The following is a 13,093-nucleotide window of genomic DNA, read 5'->3' as shown; positions in this document are numbered from 1 at the left end:
TCACAGGGCTACTAGTTGCCTATTTCCTTAGGGTCTGTCTTCAGAAAATTTCACTATGGATTCGCCGAATGACATCATTTCACCCAAATTTCATGCCTTTCGCAGTCAGTCAAAAAATCTTACCCATACAACCATCTCCATCGGGTCTGCGTACCATTCCAGGTGGGCAGATACACATAAAGGTACCAATCAGGTTTTTGCACATCATGCCTCGCGATTCACAGTCTTGGAGTTCCTGAGTACATTCATCGAGGTCTGTGATGGAACATGGTCAACACAAAGCAAAATAAATAGGTTTTAAAATAAAACTTGATTAAAACACAGAAAATAAGGTGGAAAACAGAATCACACGGTATTAGGCACTGTTTTTATTGTCTGGTACTGCAACCGGCAAATGATATTCAAAGTTAAAAACAGAAAGACAGAGATAACACAGTGTGACAATGTTGTTTGGTTTCTCTTGGGCCACAAGTTATTAAGATTGCAATCTCATAGGAGCTGTTGAAGTGTTGATAAAGTGAAAGGTTGGAAACCACCATGATTTAAGGAAATAACGAGAACTAGGTTAGGTTAATATTCATTAGGAATGCTAGGCCAAAACATAAAGGCAAGTAGACACTTTCAGGAATAGGAAATTGTTATTAGGCTTAGTAAGCCAGTCATTTCTGATATATCAGTTCATCATAACTTACTTTTTCGCTCTATGTCTTAGTCACTTTTATTTACTGAAATGCATGTAATTAAATTTTAAACACATTTACACTGTACATTTCAATGGCCATCTCTTAATTTTTTTTCAGTTATTTTGGTGAGAAAGACTTGCACTTTTGCTTCTTTACTGATTTATAACTTCTGCCTTGTGGTACATGATTATTAACCACAGTGAGGAGATTTTTGCCAGAAACATCTCTGTCAATGCCCTGTATAATATTGCAAACTTCAATTCAACTTTCTTTTCCAAAAAAAATAAACTTGCTAATCCTTCTGCCATAATATACAAGCCTTTTTTAAGGGGGTGTTATGATAGAGTGGGTAAGACGTTACAGAGACCAGAAGCTCAGGGTTTGCATCTATGTGCCAGAACTTAATGACTTCAGGGTACATTCATAGTTTGACCAAACAGGATGATTGTCAGCATGTAAACACACCCAATGCCTGACACCAGGCAGTCAGAGCAGGACAGTTTCCTGTAAAGCCATTCTGCAGAAGGCAATGGCAAACCACTCTGGAACTTTCCCTGTAAGTGTGGACCAATACAGTGGATGTCCATAGTCCTCAGAAATAAAGATGGCAGCAAAGATAGACAGTCAATCCTGATACATCAGGTCTTATTCCTTAACACTGCTCTCTCTCTCTCTCTCTCTCTCTCTTTCTCTTAACAACCATGATCTTCCTTACATGGTTAAAATAAATAAATATGGGATAAACTGCTTCAATAAACAAGACTGTGGTTTGTATCTTGATCCAATTCCATCAGCCTGGTGGTCATATCTTGTCTGAATCTTGTCTTTTTCAACATGTAAACAGTGAGAGTTGGTTTTCTGCTCCTACTGACTGTCCTCACCTCTGCACATCTTCCCATCTTCCCTCAAAGTGTAACCGGCAGGGCATGTACATTCATAGGAACCAAAGGTGTTAATGCATCGGAAAGCACACAGCAGTGGGTTCTGGGCACATTCATTTATGTCTGAATTAAAAAAGAGAGAAAGAAAAAGCACGTTATCAATTAGGGTTTTTTGTCAACTGCCCCGTCACAGTCTATACTTTACAGAATTAACACCTATTCAGATGATAATTCAAAAGTTTCTCAAAAGTACGTCAAAAAGTAACTTTACAGAAACAACAAATAATCAATGGTCATCATGAAACTGCATTTCCCTTTTTGCATTCTGCAGGGAGACAAGTTATGATTTATTCAACAATTTGAAATCTCTCTTACTCTAATAGAGTGTAACCAACAGTCATGTGGATTTTTTTTCTTAAACTGAATGATATCCTCTTTAAACAAAATGACAGGAGAAGAATTGATTGCATCTTAGAGCATGTGTGGGCCTCTATCTCAGTCTTCATGCCTCTTATTACATTCCTGTAGAGGGGTCTCTGGAGTCTTGCACAGATCATAGAATGGGGATAAGACCATAAGACCATAAGACCATAAGACATAGGAGTGGAAGTAAGGCCATTCGGCCCATCAAGTCCACTCTGCCATTCAATCATGGCTGATGCGCATTTCAGCTCCACTTACCAGCGTTCTCCCCGTAGCCCTTAATTCCTCGAGACAACAAGAATCTATCAATCTCGGCCTTGAAGACATTTAGCGTCCCGGCTTCCACTGCACTCCGTGGCAATGAATTCCACAGGCCCACCACTCTCTGGCTGAAGAAATGCCTCCGCATTTCTGTTCTGAAATGACCCCCTCTAATTCTAAGGCTGTGTCCACGGGTCCTAGTCTCCTCGTTTAACTGAAACAATTTCCTAGCATCCACCTTTTCCAAGCCATGTATTATTTTGTACGTCTCTATTAAGTCTCCCCTTAATCTTCTAAACTCCAACGAATACAATCCCAGTATCCTCAGCCGTTCCTCATATGTTAGACCTGTCATTCCAGGGATCATCCGTGTGAATCTCCGCTGGACACGTTCCAGTGCCAGTATGTCCTTCCTGAGGTGTGGGGACCAAAACTGGACACAGTACTCCAAATGGGGCCTAACCAGAGCTTTATAAAGTCTTAGTAGTACATCTCTGCTTTTATATTCCAACCCTCTTGAGATAAGAGACAACATTGCATTCGCTTTCTTAATCACGGACTCAACCTGCATGTTTACCTTTAGAGAATCCTGGACTAGCACTCCCAGATCCCTTTGTGCTTTGGCTTTATTAATTTTCTCACCATTTAGAAAGTAGTCTATGCTTTTATTCTTTTTGCCAAAGTGCAAGACCTCGCACTTGCTCACGTTAAATTCCATCAGCCATTTCCTGGACCACTCTCCCAACCTGTCAAGATCCTTCTGCAGCCTCCCCACTTCCTCAGTACTACCTGCCTGTCCACCTAACTTCGTATCATCGGCAAACTTCGCGAGAATGCCCCCGGTTCCCTCATCCAAATCGTTAATATATAATGCGAACAGCTGTGGCCCCAGCACCGAACCCTGCGGGACACCGCTCGTCACCGGCTGCCATTCTGAAAAAGAACCTTTTATCCCAACTCTCTGCCTTCTGTTAGACAGCCAATCCTCAATCCATCCCAGCAGCTCACCTCGAACACTATGGGCCCTCACCTTGCTCAGCAGCCTCCCGTGTGGCACCTTATCAAAGGCCTTTTGAAAGTCTAGATAGACCACATCCACTGGGTTTCCCTGGTCTAACCTACTTGTTACCTCTTCAAAAAATTCCAACAGGTTTGTCAGGCATGACCTCCCTTTACTAAATCCATGTTGACTTGTTCTAATCAGACTCTGCTCTTCCAAGAATTTAGAAACCTCATCCTTAATGATGGATTCTAGAATTTTACCAACAACCGAGGTTAAGCTGATTGGCCTATAATTTTCCATCTTTTGCCTTGATCCTTTCTTGAACAAGGGGGTTACAACAGCCATCTTCCAATCATCCGGGACCTTTCCTGACTCCAGTGACTCTTGAAAGATCTCAACCAATGCCTCTGCTATTTCCTCAGCCACCTCTCTCAGAACTCTAGGGTTTATCCCATCGGGGCCAGGAGATTTATCAATTTTAAGACTTTTTAACTTTTCTAGCACTATCTCTTTCGTAATGGCAACCATACTCAACTCAGCCCCGTGACACCCTTTAATTTTTGGGATATTACTCATGTCTTCCACTGTGAAGACTGACGCAAAGTACTTGTTAAGTTCTCCTGCTATTTCCTTATCTCCCATCACTTGGCTTCCTGCATCAGTTTGAAGTGGCCCAATGTCTACTTTTGCCTGTCGTTTGTTTCTTATGTACTGAAAGAAACTTTTACTATTATTTCTAATATTACTGGCTAGCCTACCTTCATATTTGATCCTCTCCTTTCTTATTACACTCTTTGTTATCCTCTGTTTGCTTTTGTATCCCTCCCAATCTTCTGATTTCCCACTGTTCTTAGCCACTTTATAGGATCTCTCTTTTTCTTTAATACATTTCCTGACTTCCTTTGTCAGCCAAGGTTGTCTAAGCCCTCCCCGGTTAATCTTTCTTTTCTTGGGAATGAACCTCTGTACAGTGTCCTCAATTATACCTACAAACTCCTGCCATTTTTGCTCTACTGTCTTCCCGGTTAGCCTCTGCTTCCAGTCTATTTTAGTCAGTTCCTCTCTCATGCCCTCATAATTACCTTTATTCAACTGTAACACCATTACATCCGATTTTGCCTTCTCCCTTTCAAACTGCAGACTGAACTCTATCATATTATGGTCGCTACTTCCTAAGGGTTCCCTTACTTTAAGATCTTTTATAGAGTCTGGTTCATTGCAAAGCACTAGGTCCAGAATAGCCTGCTCTCTTGTGGGCTCCATGACAAGCTGTTCCAAAAAGCCATCCTGTAAGCATTCCATGAATTCCCTTTCTTTAGATCCACTAACAACATTATTTACCCAGTCCACCTGCATATTGAAGTCTCCCATGATCAATGTAACCTTGCCTTTCTGACATGCCTTCTCTATTTCCCGGTACATGTTGCGTCCCTGGTCCTGACCACTGTTAGGAGGTCTATACACAACTCCAATTATGTTTTTTTTGCCTTTGTGGTTCCTCAATTCCACCCACACAGACTCCACATCTGCACAAAAGATGGCCATTCAGCCAGCTCACCACTACGGTTCGAGTATCTTGGAAAGTTGAGTGAAGTGGGCAGAGGGGATGGGAGAAAGGGAGGGTGGAGGTATTATAACTTAGTGAGGAATGTGTATAGATGCATTAAAGATGCTCTGTAGTGTAGTATCTCCCATCATTCCCCCTGCTTTAACAAAAAAAAATTTAAAAAGGGCTATCCACCCCAACTGTAATACAGCATGGGCAGGACAATTAGGTTCAACTGAGATTTTAACAAGTTCAATACCCTTAATTATCATTTTGAGCATGGCACACAGGCTGGTAATTTCAGTGCCTCTCTCCCAGCTGCCTCCTCCGCCCATGTACAACCCACCATCCACATACTCTGTATTATGTGGGTTGATCAGGGGGTGGATGGGAAGGCAGTATCCTGTGAGTGCACCATTAATGTGACTCCACCATGACAAATACCACTGGAGAGGAAACACAAACTTCAGACCCATATCTCAACCCGAACCAGGCATTATTGGTTTGACAGTGGCAGGTTTTGGGTGACATTATGTACTATTAATTAGTAATTAATTATCACTCCCAGTGCAACTTGGAAATGGTTTAAAACTTATTCCTCACCCATAGATTTCTGAGACATTGAAAAACTCAGAGATAGGGAGTTGAGAGCCGTCAGGTTCATGAGGTTCTCACATTTCTTGTGGGTCAAAACAAAAATAACGTCGAACCTCTGGTTCACTGAAAGGTTTACAAGGATGTTGCCAGGGTTGGAGGTTTTGAGCTGTAGGGAGAGGCTGGACAGGCTGGGGCTGTTTTCCCTGGAGTGTCAGAGGCTGAGGGGTGACCTTATAAGGTTTACAAAATTATGAGGGGAATGGATAGGATAAATTGACAAAGTCTTTTCCCTGGGGTCGGGGAATCCAGAACTAGAGGGTATAGGTTTAGGGTGAGAGGGGAAAGATCTAAAAGAGACCTAAGGGGCAACGTTTTCATGCAGAGGGTGGTACGTGTATGGAATGAGCTGCCAGAGGAAGTGGTGGAGGCTGGTATAATTGCAACATTTAAGAGGCATTTGGATGGGTATATGAATAGGAAGGGTTTGGAGGGATATGGGCCGGGTGCTGGCAGGTGGGACTATCTGGTCGGCATGGACAGGTTGGACCGAAGGGTCTGTTTCCGTGCTGTAAATCTCTATGACTCTATGACGTTTCGTCAAGTTACAAACAGCCAAATGTCATCTGACCAGCCCATAATTACTGCCACTGAACACTACGAAGGATTACAATGATGGTATGAATCTTACGGTGGTCACATAATATGATTTTAGAAGCAGCAATCCTGTCCCTTCCTTACATTCAGCTAAGTATATTTTAAGTACTACCACGTTCGGTGTAATCGAACAGCTGGTCCCTTTAAGGTGATTGCATACCTGGACACTGAGAGAATTGATAGCTCATAGAGCAAACTGAAAACCAGGACGAAGGACCCGATACCCAGCATGAACAAAACCAACGTAGTGTACAAAGTCCCATGCAAGGACTGCACAAAACACTACATAGGACAAACAGGAAGACAGCTAACGATCCGTATCCATGAACACCAACTAGCCACGAAACGACACGACCAGCTATCCTTAGTAGCCACACACGCAGATGACAAGCAACATGGGACACACTACTATTATAGGACAAGCCAAACAGAGAACAGCCAGGGAATTCCTAGAGGCATGGCACTCATCCACAGATTCTATAAACAAACACATCGATCTGGACCCAATATATCGGCCACTGCAGCGGACAGCTGGAACTGATAACCGGAAGCGGCAGAGACAAACTACTACAAATGCCGGAGGAAAAATCACAGAAGCGCTTTACAGGAGGCTACCAAGCACTGAGGATGTCACCTAGACAGGGGACGAAACGTCTGCTACACAAATTCCCAGCTCGGCGAACAGAACTACAACAACGAGCACCCGAGCTACAAATCTTCTCACAAACCTTGAATAAAATTCTTTGTCACAATTTGAATATTCCAATATTAAGGTTACAGGCTGTTTTGGATTTTGTTGAGGTGGGAAGGAGCAAGAGTTGGGATTTATTAATTTCCAACACTTTACGGGCACAGTCACCAATTATGCTTATTGCTGGAATGTAAATCTATACAGATTGATAACTATGTTTCTCAGAGTAAAATAACTGATCAGGCACTCCAATGGAGTGCCAAAGAGGGGCCTCAGAGGTACAGTGACAATGTTTTCCTGTCTGTTTTCTAAAGTCCTGCTTCCTTCTTGTTTGGGGTCTTACAGGGAGTGGGGAATCAGTGAAAATCACTTCCTAAGGTATAGAAATGCTCCGAGTAGTCAACTAATCATCAGGAAAAGGGGGCAGCTGATAACACAGGAGAAAACCACCCTTGAAAATGGTTCTGCATGCACTTTAATTCACTGGCCGTTCTCTTGTCTATGGATGAGCACTTAATTGCAAGCAAAGAAAATATGTGGGAATTTCCTAAAAAGTATTTAACACAGGCTAGATTTCATACTGAATGTATTTGGTATCTTAGCCCTTACGATTCAGTTACAATGATAACGCAAATACACAGTAGCTGAATTAGAACATAGAACAAAACAGCGCAGTACAGGCCCTTCAGCCCGCGATGTTGTGGCTACCTGTGAAACCAATCTGAAGTCATCTAACCTACATTATTCCATTTTCATCCATATGTTTATCCAGTGACCATTTAAATGTCCTTAAAGTTGGTGAGTCTACTACTGTTGCAGGCAGGGCATTCCACGCCCCTACTACTCTCTGAGTAAGGAATCTACCTCTGACATCTGTCCTAAATCTATCACCTCTCAGTTTAAAGCTATGTCCTCTCATGCTCGCCATCATCATCTGAGGAAAAAGGCTCTCCCTGTCCACCCTATCTAACCCTCTGATTATCTTATATGTTTCAATTAAGTCACCTCTCAACCTTCTTCTCTCTAACGAAAACAGCCTCAAGTCCCTCAGCCATTCCTCATAAGACCTTTTCTCCATACCAGGCAACTCCTAGTAAATCTTTTCCAATGCTTCCACATTCTTCCTATAATGCGGTGACCAGAACTGTACACAATACACCAAATGGCTGCACCAGAGTTTTGTAAAGCTGCAACATGACCTTGCAGCTCCAAGACCCAATATCTCTACCAATAAAAGCTAACACACCATACACATTCTTAACAACCCTATCAACCTGGGTGGCAACTTTCAGGGATCTATGTACCTGGACACTGAGATCCTTCTGCTCATCTGCACTACCAAGAATCCTACCATTAGCCCAGTACTCTGCATTCCTGTTACTCCTTCCAAAACGAATCACTTCACACTCTTCCGCATTAAACTCCACTTGCCACCTCTCAGCCCAGCTCTGCAGCTTATCTATGTCCCTCTGTAACCTGTAACATCCTTCGTCACTATCCACAAATCCACCAACTTTAGTGTCATCTGCAAATTTACTAACCCATCCTTCCACGCCCTCATCTTGGTAATTTATTAAAATGACAAACAGCAGTGGTCCCAAAACAGATCCCTGCAGTACACCACTAGTAACTGAACTCCAGGATGAACATTTCCTATCAACTATTATCCACTTGCTTCTTTCAGCTAGCCAACTTATGATCTATACCGTTAAATCACCAACAATCCCACGCCTCCGTATTTTGTGCAATAGCCTACCGTGGGGAACCTTAACAAACACCTTACTGAAATCCATATACACCACATCAACCGCTTTACCCTCATCCACCTGTTTGGTCACCTTTTCAAAGAACTCAATAAGGTTAGTGAGGCACCATCTATCCTTCACAAAACTGTGTTGACTATCCCTATCAACTTATTCCTCTCTAGATGATTATAAATCCTACCTCTTATAATCCTTTCCAACACTTTACTCACAACTGAAGTAAGGCTCACTGGTCTATAATTACCAGGGTTGTCTCTACTCCCCTTCTTGAACAGGGGAACCACATTTGCTAACTTCCAGTCTTCTGGCACTACTCCTGTCGACAATGATGACAAAGATCAAAGCCAATCTCCTCCCTGGCTTCCCAGAGAATCCTAGGATGAATCCCATCCGGCCCAGGGGACTTACCTATTTTCACACTTTCCAGAATTGCTAACACCTTCTTCTTGCGAACATCAATCCCATCCAGTCTAGTAGCCTGTTTCTTAGTGTTGTTCTTCTTGACAACATTGTCTTTTTCTAGTGTGAATACTGATGAAAAATATTCATTTAGCACTTCCCCTATCTCCTCAGACTCCACACACAACTTCCTACTACTGTCCTTGATTGTCCCTAATCTTTCTCTCGTCATTCTTTTATTCCTGAATTAAACCAGTCTGCTCTGCCATTCAGTCATGGTTGATATGTTTCTCAAACTCATTTTCCTACCTTCTCCCCATAACCTTTGATCCCCTTACTAATCATGAACCTATCTATCTCTGTCTTAATTACACTCATTGACTTGGCCTCCACAGCTCTTCGTGGCAATGACTTTGACAGAGTCAGCACCTTCTGGCTAAACCAATTCCTTCTCATCTCAGTTGTACAGGGTCGTTCCTTCACTCTGAGGTTGTCCACTCGGGTCTTAGTCTCTCCTACTCATGGAAACATCTTCTCCACATCCACTGTCTCCAGGTCACTGTTTCCTGTAAGTTTAAATCAGATTCCCCCCTCATCCTTCTAAACTCTCCTGAGTACAGACCCAGAGTCCTCAACTGCTCCTCATATGGCAAGCCCTACATTCCTGGCATCATTGTTGTAAATCTCTTTTGGACCCTGTACAAAGCCAACACATCCTTCCTTAGATTTGGGACCCAGAATGCTCACAATATTCGAAATGCAGTCTGACCAGAACTTTATACAGCCTCAGCAGTACATCCCTGCTCTTGTATTCTCGTCCTCTTGAAATTAACGAGAACATTGCACTTACCTTCTTAACTGCTAAATGATCCTGCATGTTAACCTTAAGAGATTCCTGAACCAAGACTCCCAAGTCCCTTTCTAGTTCAGATTTTCAAAGCCTTTCCATATTTAGAACATAGTTACGCCTGTGGAACACCACAGATTCTTATCGTATTTAGCAGCCTCCTTTGCGGTACCTTCTAGAAATCCAAATAGATCACATCCACTGACTATCCTTTGTCTAGCTTATTCATTATCTCTTCAAAGAATTCTAACAGATTTATCAAGCATGACCTCCCATTAACAAAGCCGTGCTCACTCCACCCTATTGTATCACGCACTTCCAAGTACTTCACAATCTAATCCTTAATAACGGACTCGAGAGTCTTACCAATGACTGAGATCAGGCTAATCAGCTGATAGTTTCCTGTCTTCTGCCTCCCTCTCTTCCTAAACAAGGATGCTACATTAGCCATTTTCCAATACTCTGCAATCTTCCCTGACCCCAGTGATTCCTGAAAGATCACCACTAATGCTTCTACAACCTCCTTCAGAACTCTGGGGTGTAGTCCATCTGGTCCTGGTTATTTATCCAAATTCAGATCTTTCAGCTTTCCCTGCACCTTCTCCTTAGTGATGGCCATTATACTCACCTCTGCTCCTGACTATCTTGTATTCTTAGTGTGTTGCTGGTGTCTTCCACTCAAAAGCCTGATGCAAAGTACCTATTCAGCTCTTCCACCATTGTTTTATTCCCCATTACTACTTCGCCAGCTTCATTTTCCAGTGATTCAATGTCTACTCTTGCTTCTCTCTTACCTTTTAGATATCTGACAAAACTCTTGCAATCTTCTTATATATTACTAGTTCGCCTACTCTCATATCTGATGCTCGATTGTTGAAAAGGGATGGCACTGTGGCTCAGTGCTTAGCACTGCTGCCTCACAACTCCAGGGACTCGGGTTTGATTCCAGCCTCAGGCGACTGTCTGTGCAGAGTTTGCACATTCCCTTGAGTCTGTGTGGGTTTCCTCTGGGTACTTTGATTTCCTCCCACAGTCTAAAGATGTGCAGGTGAGGTGGACGGGCTATGCTAAATTGCCCATCGTGTCCAGGGATATGCAGGCTAGGTGGGTTAGCCACAGGGTATGCAGGAACAGAGGTAGCGGGTGGGTCTGGGTGGGCGGTGTGGACCCAATGGGCTGAATGGCTTGCTTCCACACTGTATTTCACACTAATTCTATATTTCATCCTTCTTCCCCATTATTGTTTTTTTTAGTTATCTTCTGCTGTGTTTTAAAGGCTCCCCATTATTCTGGCTTCCCATTAACCTTCACCATATTGTATGCTAATTTTTTTGCTTTTATTCTGTTCCTGGCTTCCCTTGTCAGACATGGCTGCCTCATCCTCCCCTGAGTATGCTTCATCTTCTTTGGGATGAATTGTTGCTGTGCCTCCCAAATTACCCCCAGAAATGTCTGCTATTGCAGCTCCTCCATCTTCCCTGCTCGGCTCCCCTTCCAATCACCTCCGGCCAGCTCCTCCTCCATGCCTTTGTCATGACCTTTACTCAATTGTAATGCTATTACATCTGATTTCACCTTCTCACTCTCAGACAACTCTCTATCATATCATGGTCACTGCCCCCTAGGAGTTCCCTCACCATAAGCTCTCTAAATCAAGTCTGTCGCATTACACATCACCAAAACCAGAATCGACTGTTCCCCAGTAGGATCAACTGCAATCTGCTCCAGAACAACTTTTCATAGACATTCCACAAATTTCTTTTCTTGAGATCTGCTACCAAACCGATTTTCCTAGTCCATCTGTGTATTGAAGACCCCATGATTATTGTAATTGTGCCCTCCTTACACATGCCTTTTCTATCTCCTGATTTACTTCCTTGGGCTGTGCCACGTGGGCTGTGTTTCATTTCGGATGTGATCTCCCTTTCCTGACCATGTGAAGCAGACGGGTCAGTCCAATATTTTCTACTCAAAATTCACCTACCTACTCCCTAAATGGGTTTCTGTACCTCTGACATATAGCATGTATTATGGGAACTAGAGGAAGAAAATTTTAAAAAATCAAAGGGCCAGAAAACCTATGAAATTGATGCATGAAATCAATTTGTATCATTTCTAGTCCTTTTAAGGATAAATAGTAATTTGTTTAGCCAGCACAGACTGAATGCCTTACGCACTCACTATGGCTAACGTCCAAATCACTTCACCTCCATACTTCTCAGCAGAGACTTGGAAAGTGCTAAAAAAATGCAAATAGCTTTTAGTCCAGAAAATCAGCCAAAAGTTTCTGTTTTGAGATGGATTCCCACCTCACTAAAGATGCGCCAGACTCCTGCAATAACAGGAAGTGCTAGACATTGGCCCTAAATTTACAACTTGCTGTACATTGCCAGCTGTACATTGATCATTGAAGTCACTTCTTACCTTCACAAGTCATCATTGGACCTGGTTCAAAACCTTCATCACAACTGCATTCGAATCCACCAATGACATTGGTGCAAGTGCCATTGCCACAGGGATTACCAATGGAGCATTCATCAGTGTCTGTTTTCATGGAAAAGCAACAAATTATTTGCTGTGACAATAAACTTCAAGTTTCATGAACAATACTTCAAGCTGCTATTTACTCCAATATTATAACATTATAATAGAAAGATTCCAAGTGTACATCTCAAACACTAACTGGTTTACACATCAGAATCTGGCAAAGTACAGCATTATTGTAATACATACAACACGAATGATAGTAGCATATGAAACAACAGATATGTAATTTTAGCTGGCATACAGGGATACATTTTGACTTTCAGTCGGGTCAGAAAACCTGCAGTAGCCAATCAGCTGACCATTCTGCACCCTCCCCAATTTTATCAACAACAAAGCCACTGTAGAGGAAATACTAACCAAATTGGCACAGAACATAGAACATAGAACAATACAGCACAGAACAGGCCCTTCGGCCCACAATGTTGTGCCGAACTTCTAACCTAGATTAAGTACCCATCCATGTACCTATCCAAATGCTGCTTAAAGGTCGCCAATGATTCCGACTCTACCACTCCCACGGGCAGCGCATTCCATGCCCCCACCACTCTCTGGGTAAAGAACCCACCCCTGACATCTCCCCTATACCTTCCACCCTTCACCTTAAATTTATGTCCCCTTGTAACACTCTGTTGTACCCGGGGAAAAAGTTTCTGACTGTCTACTCTATCTATTCCTCTGATCATCTTATAAACCTCTATCAAGTCACCCCTCATCCTTCGCCGTTCCAACGAGAAAAGGCCGAGAACTCTCAACCTATCCTCGTACGACTTCCTCTCCATTCCAGGCAACATCCTGGTA

General features: G+C 42.7%; 1 protein-coding gene across 1 annotated transcript in view; it reads right to left on the bottom strand.

Annotated features, from left to right (window-relative positions):
• The window catches only part of LOC122558088 (fibrillin-2-like), a 339,601-nt gene that overhangs the window by 49,573 nt on the left and 276,935 nt on the right, over positions 1-13,093 (bottom strand). Inside the window, exons 53-55 of the mRNA XM_087994253.1 lie at positions 12,173-12,292; positions 1,565-1,687; positions 124-255 (exon numbers count right to left, since the gene is read on the bottom strand). Coding sequence (XP_087850379.1) covers positions 124-255; positions 1,565-1,687; positions 12,173-12,292 — 375 coding nt within the window. The remainder of the gene's footprint in view (positions 1-123; positions 256-1,564; positions 1,688-12,172; positions 12,293-13,093) is intronic.

This window comes from Chiloscyllium plagiosum, unplaced genomic scaffold, assembly GCF_037043375.1.
Source record: "Chiloscyllium plagiosum isolate Xiang-an unplaced genomic scaffold, Cpla_swu_hap1 HiC_scaffold_2, whole genome shotgun sequence".
Classification (NCBI taxonomy): domain Eukaryota; kingdom Metazoa; phylum Chordata; class Chondrichthyes; order Orectolobiformes; family Hemiscylliidae; genus Chiloscyllium; species Chiloscyllium plagiosum.
The sequence above is the reverse complement of the archived record's forward strand: the minus strand, read 5'-3'. Positions and strand labels throughout refer to the sequence as shown.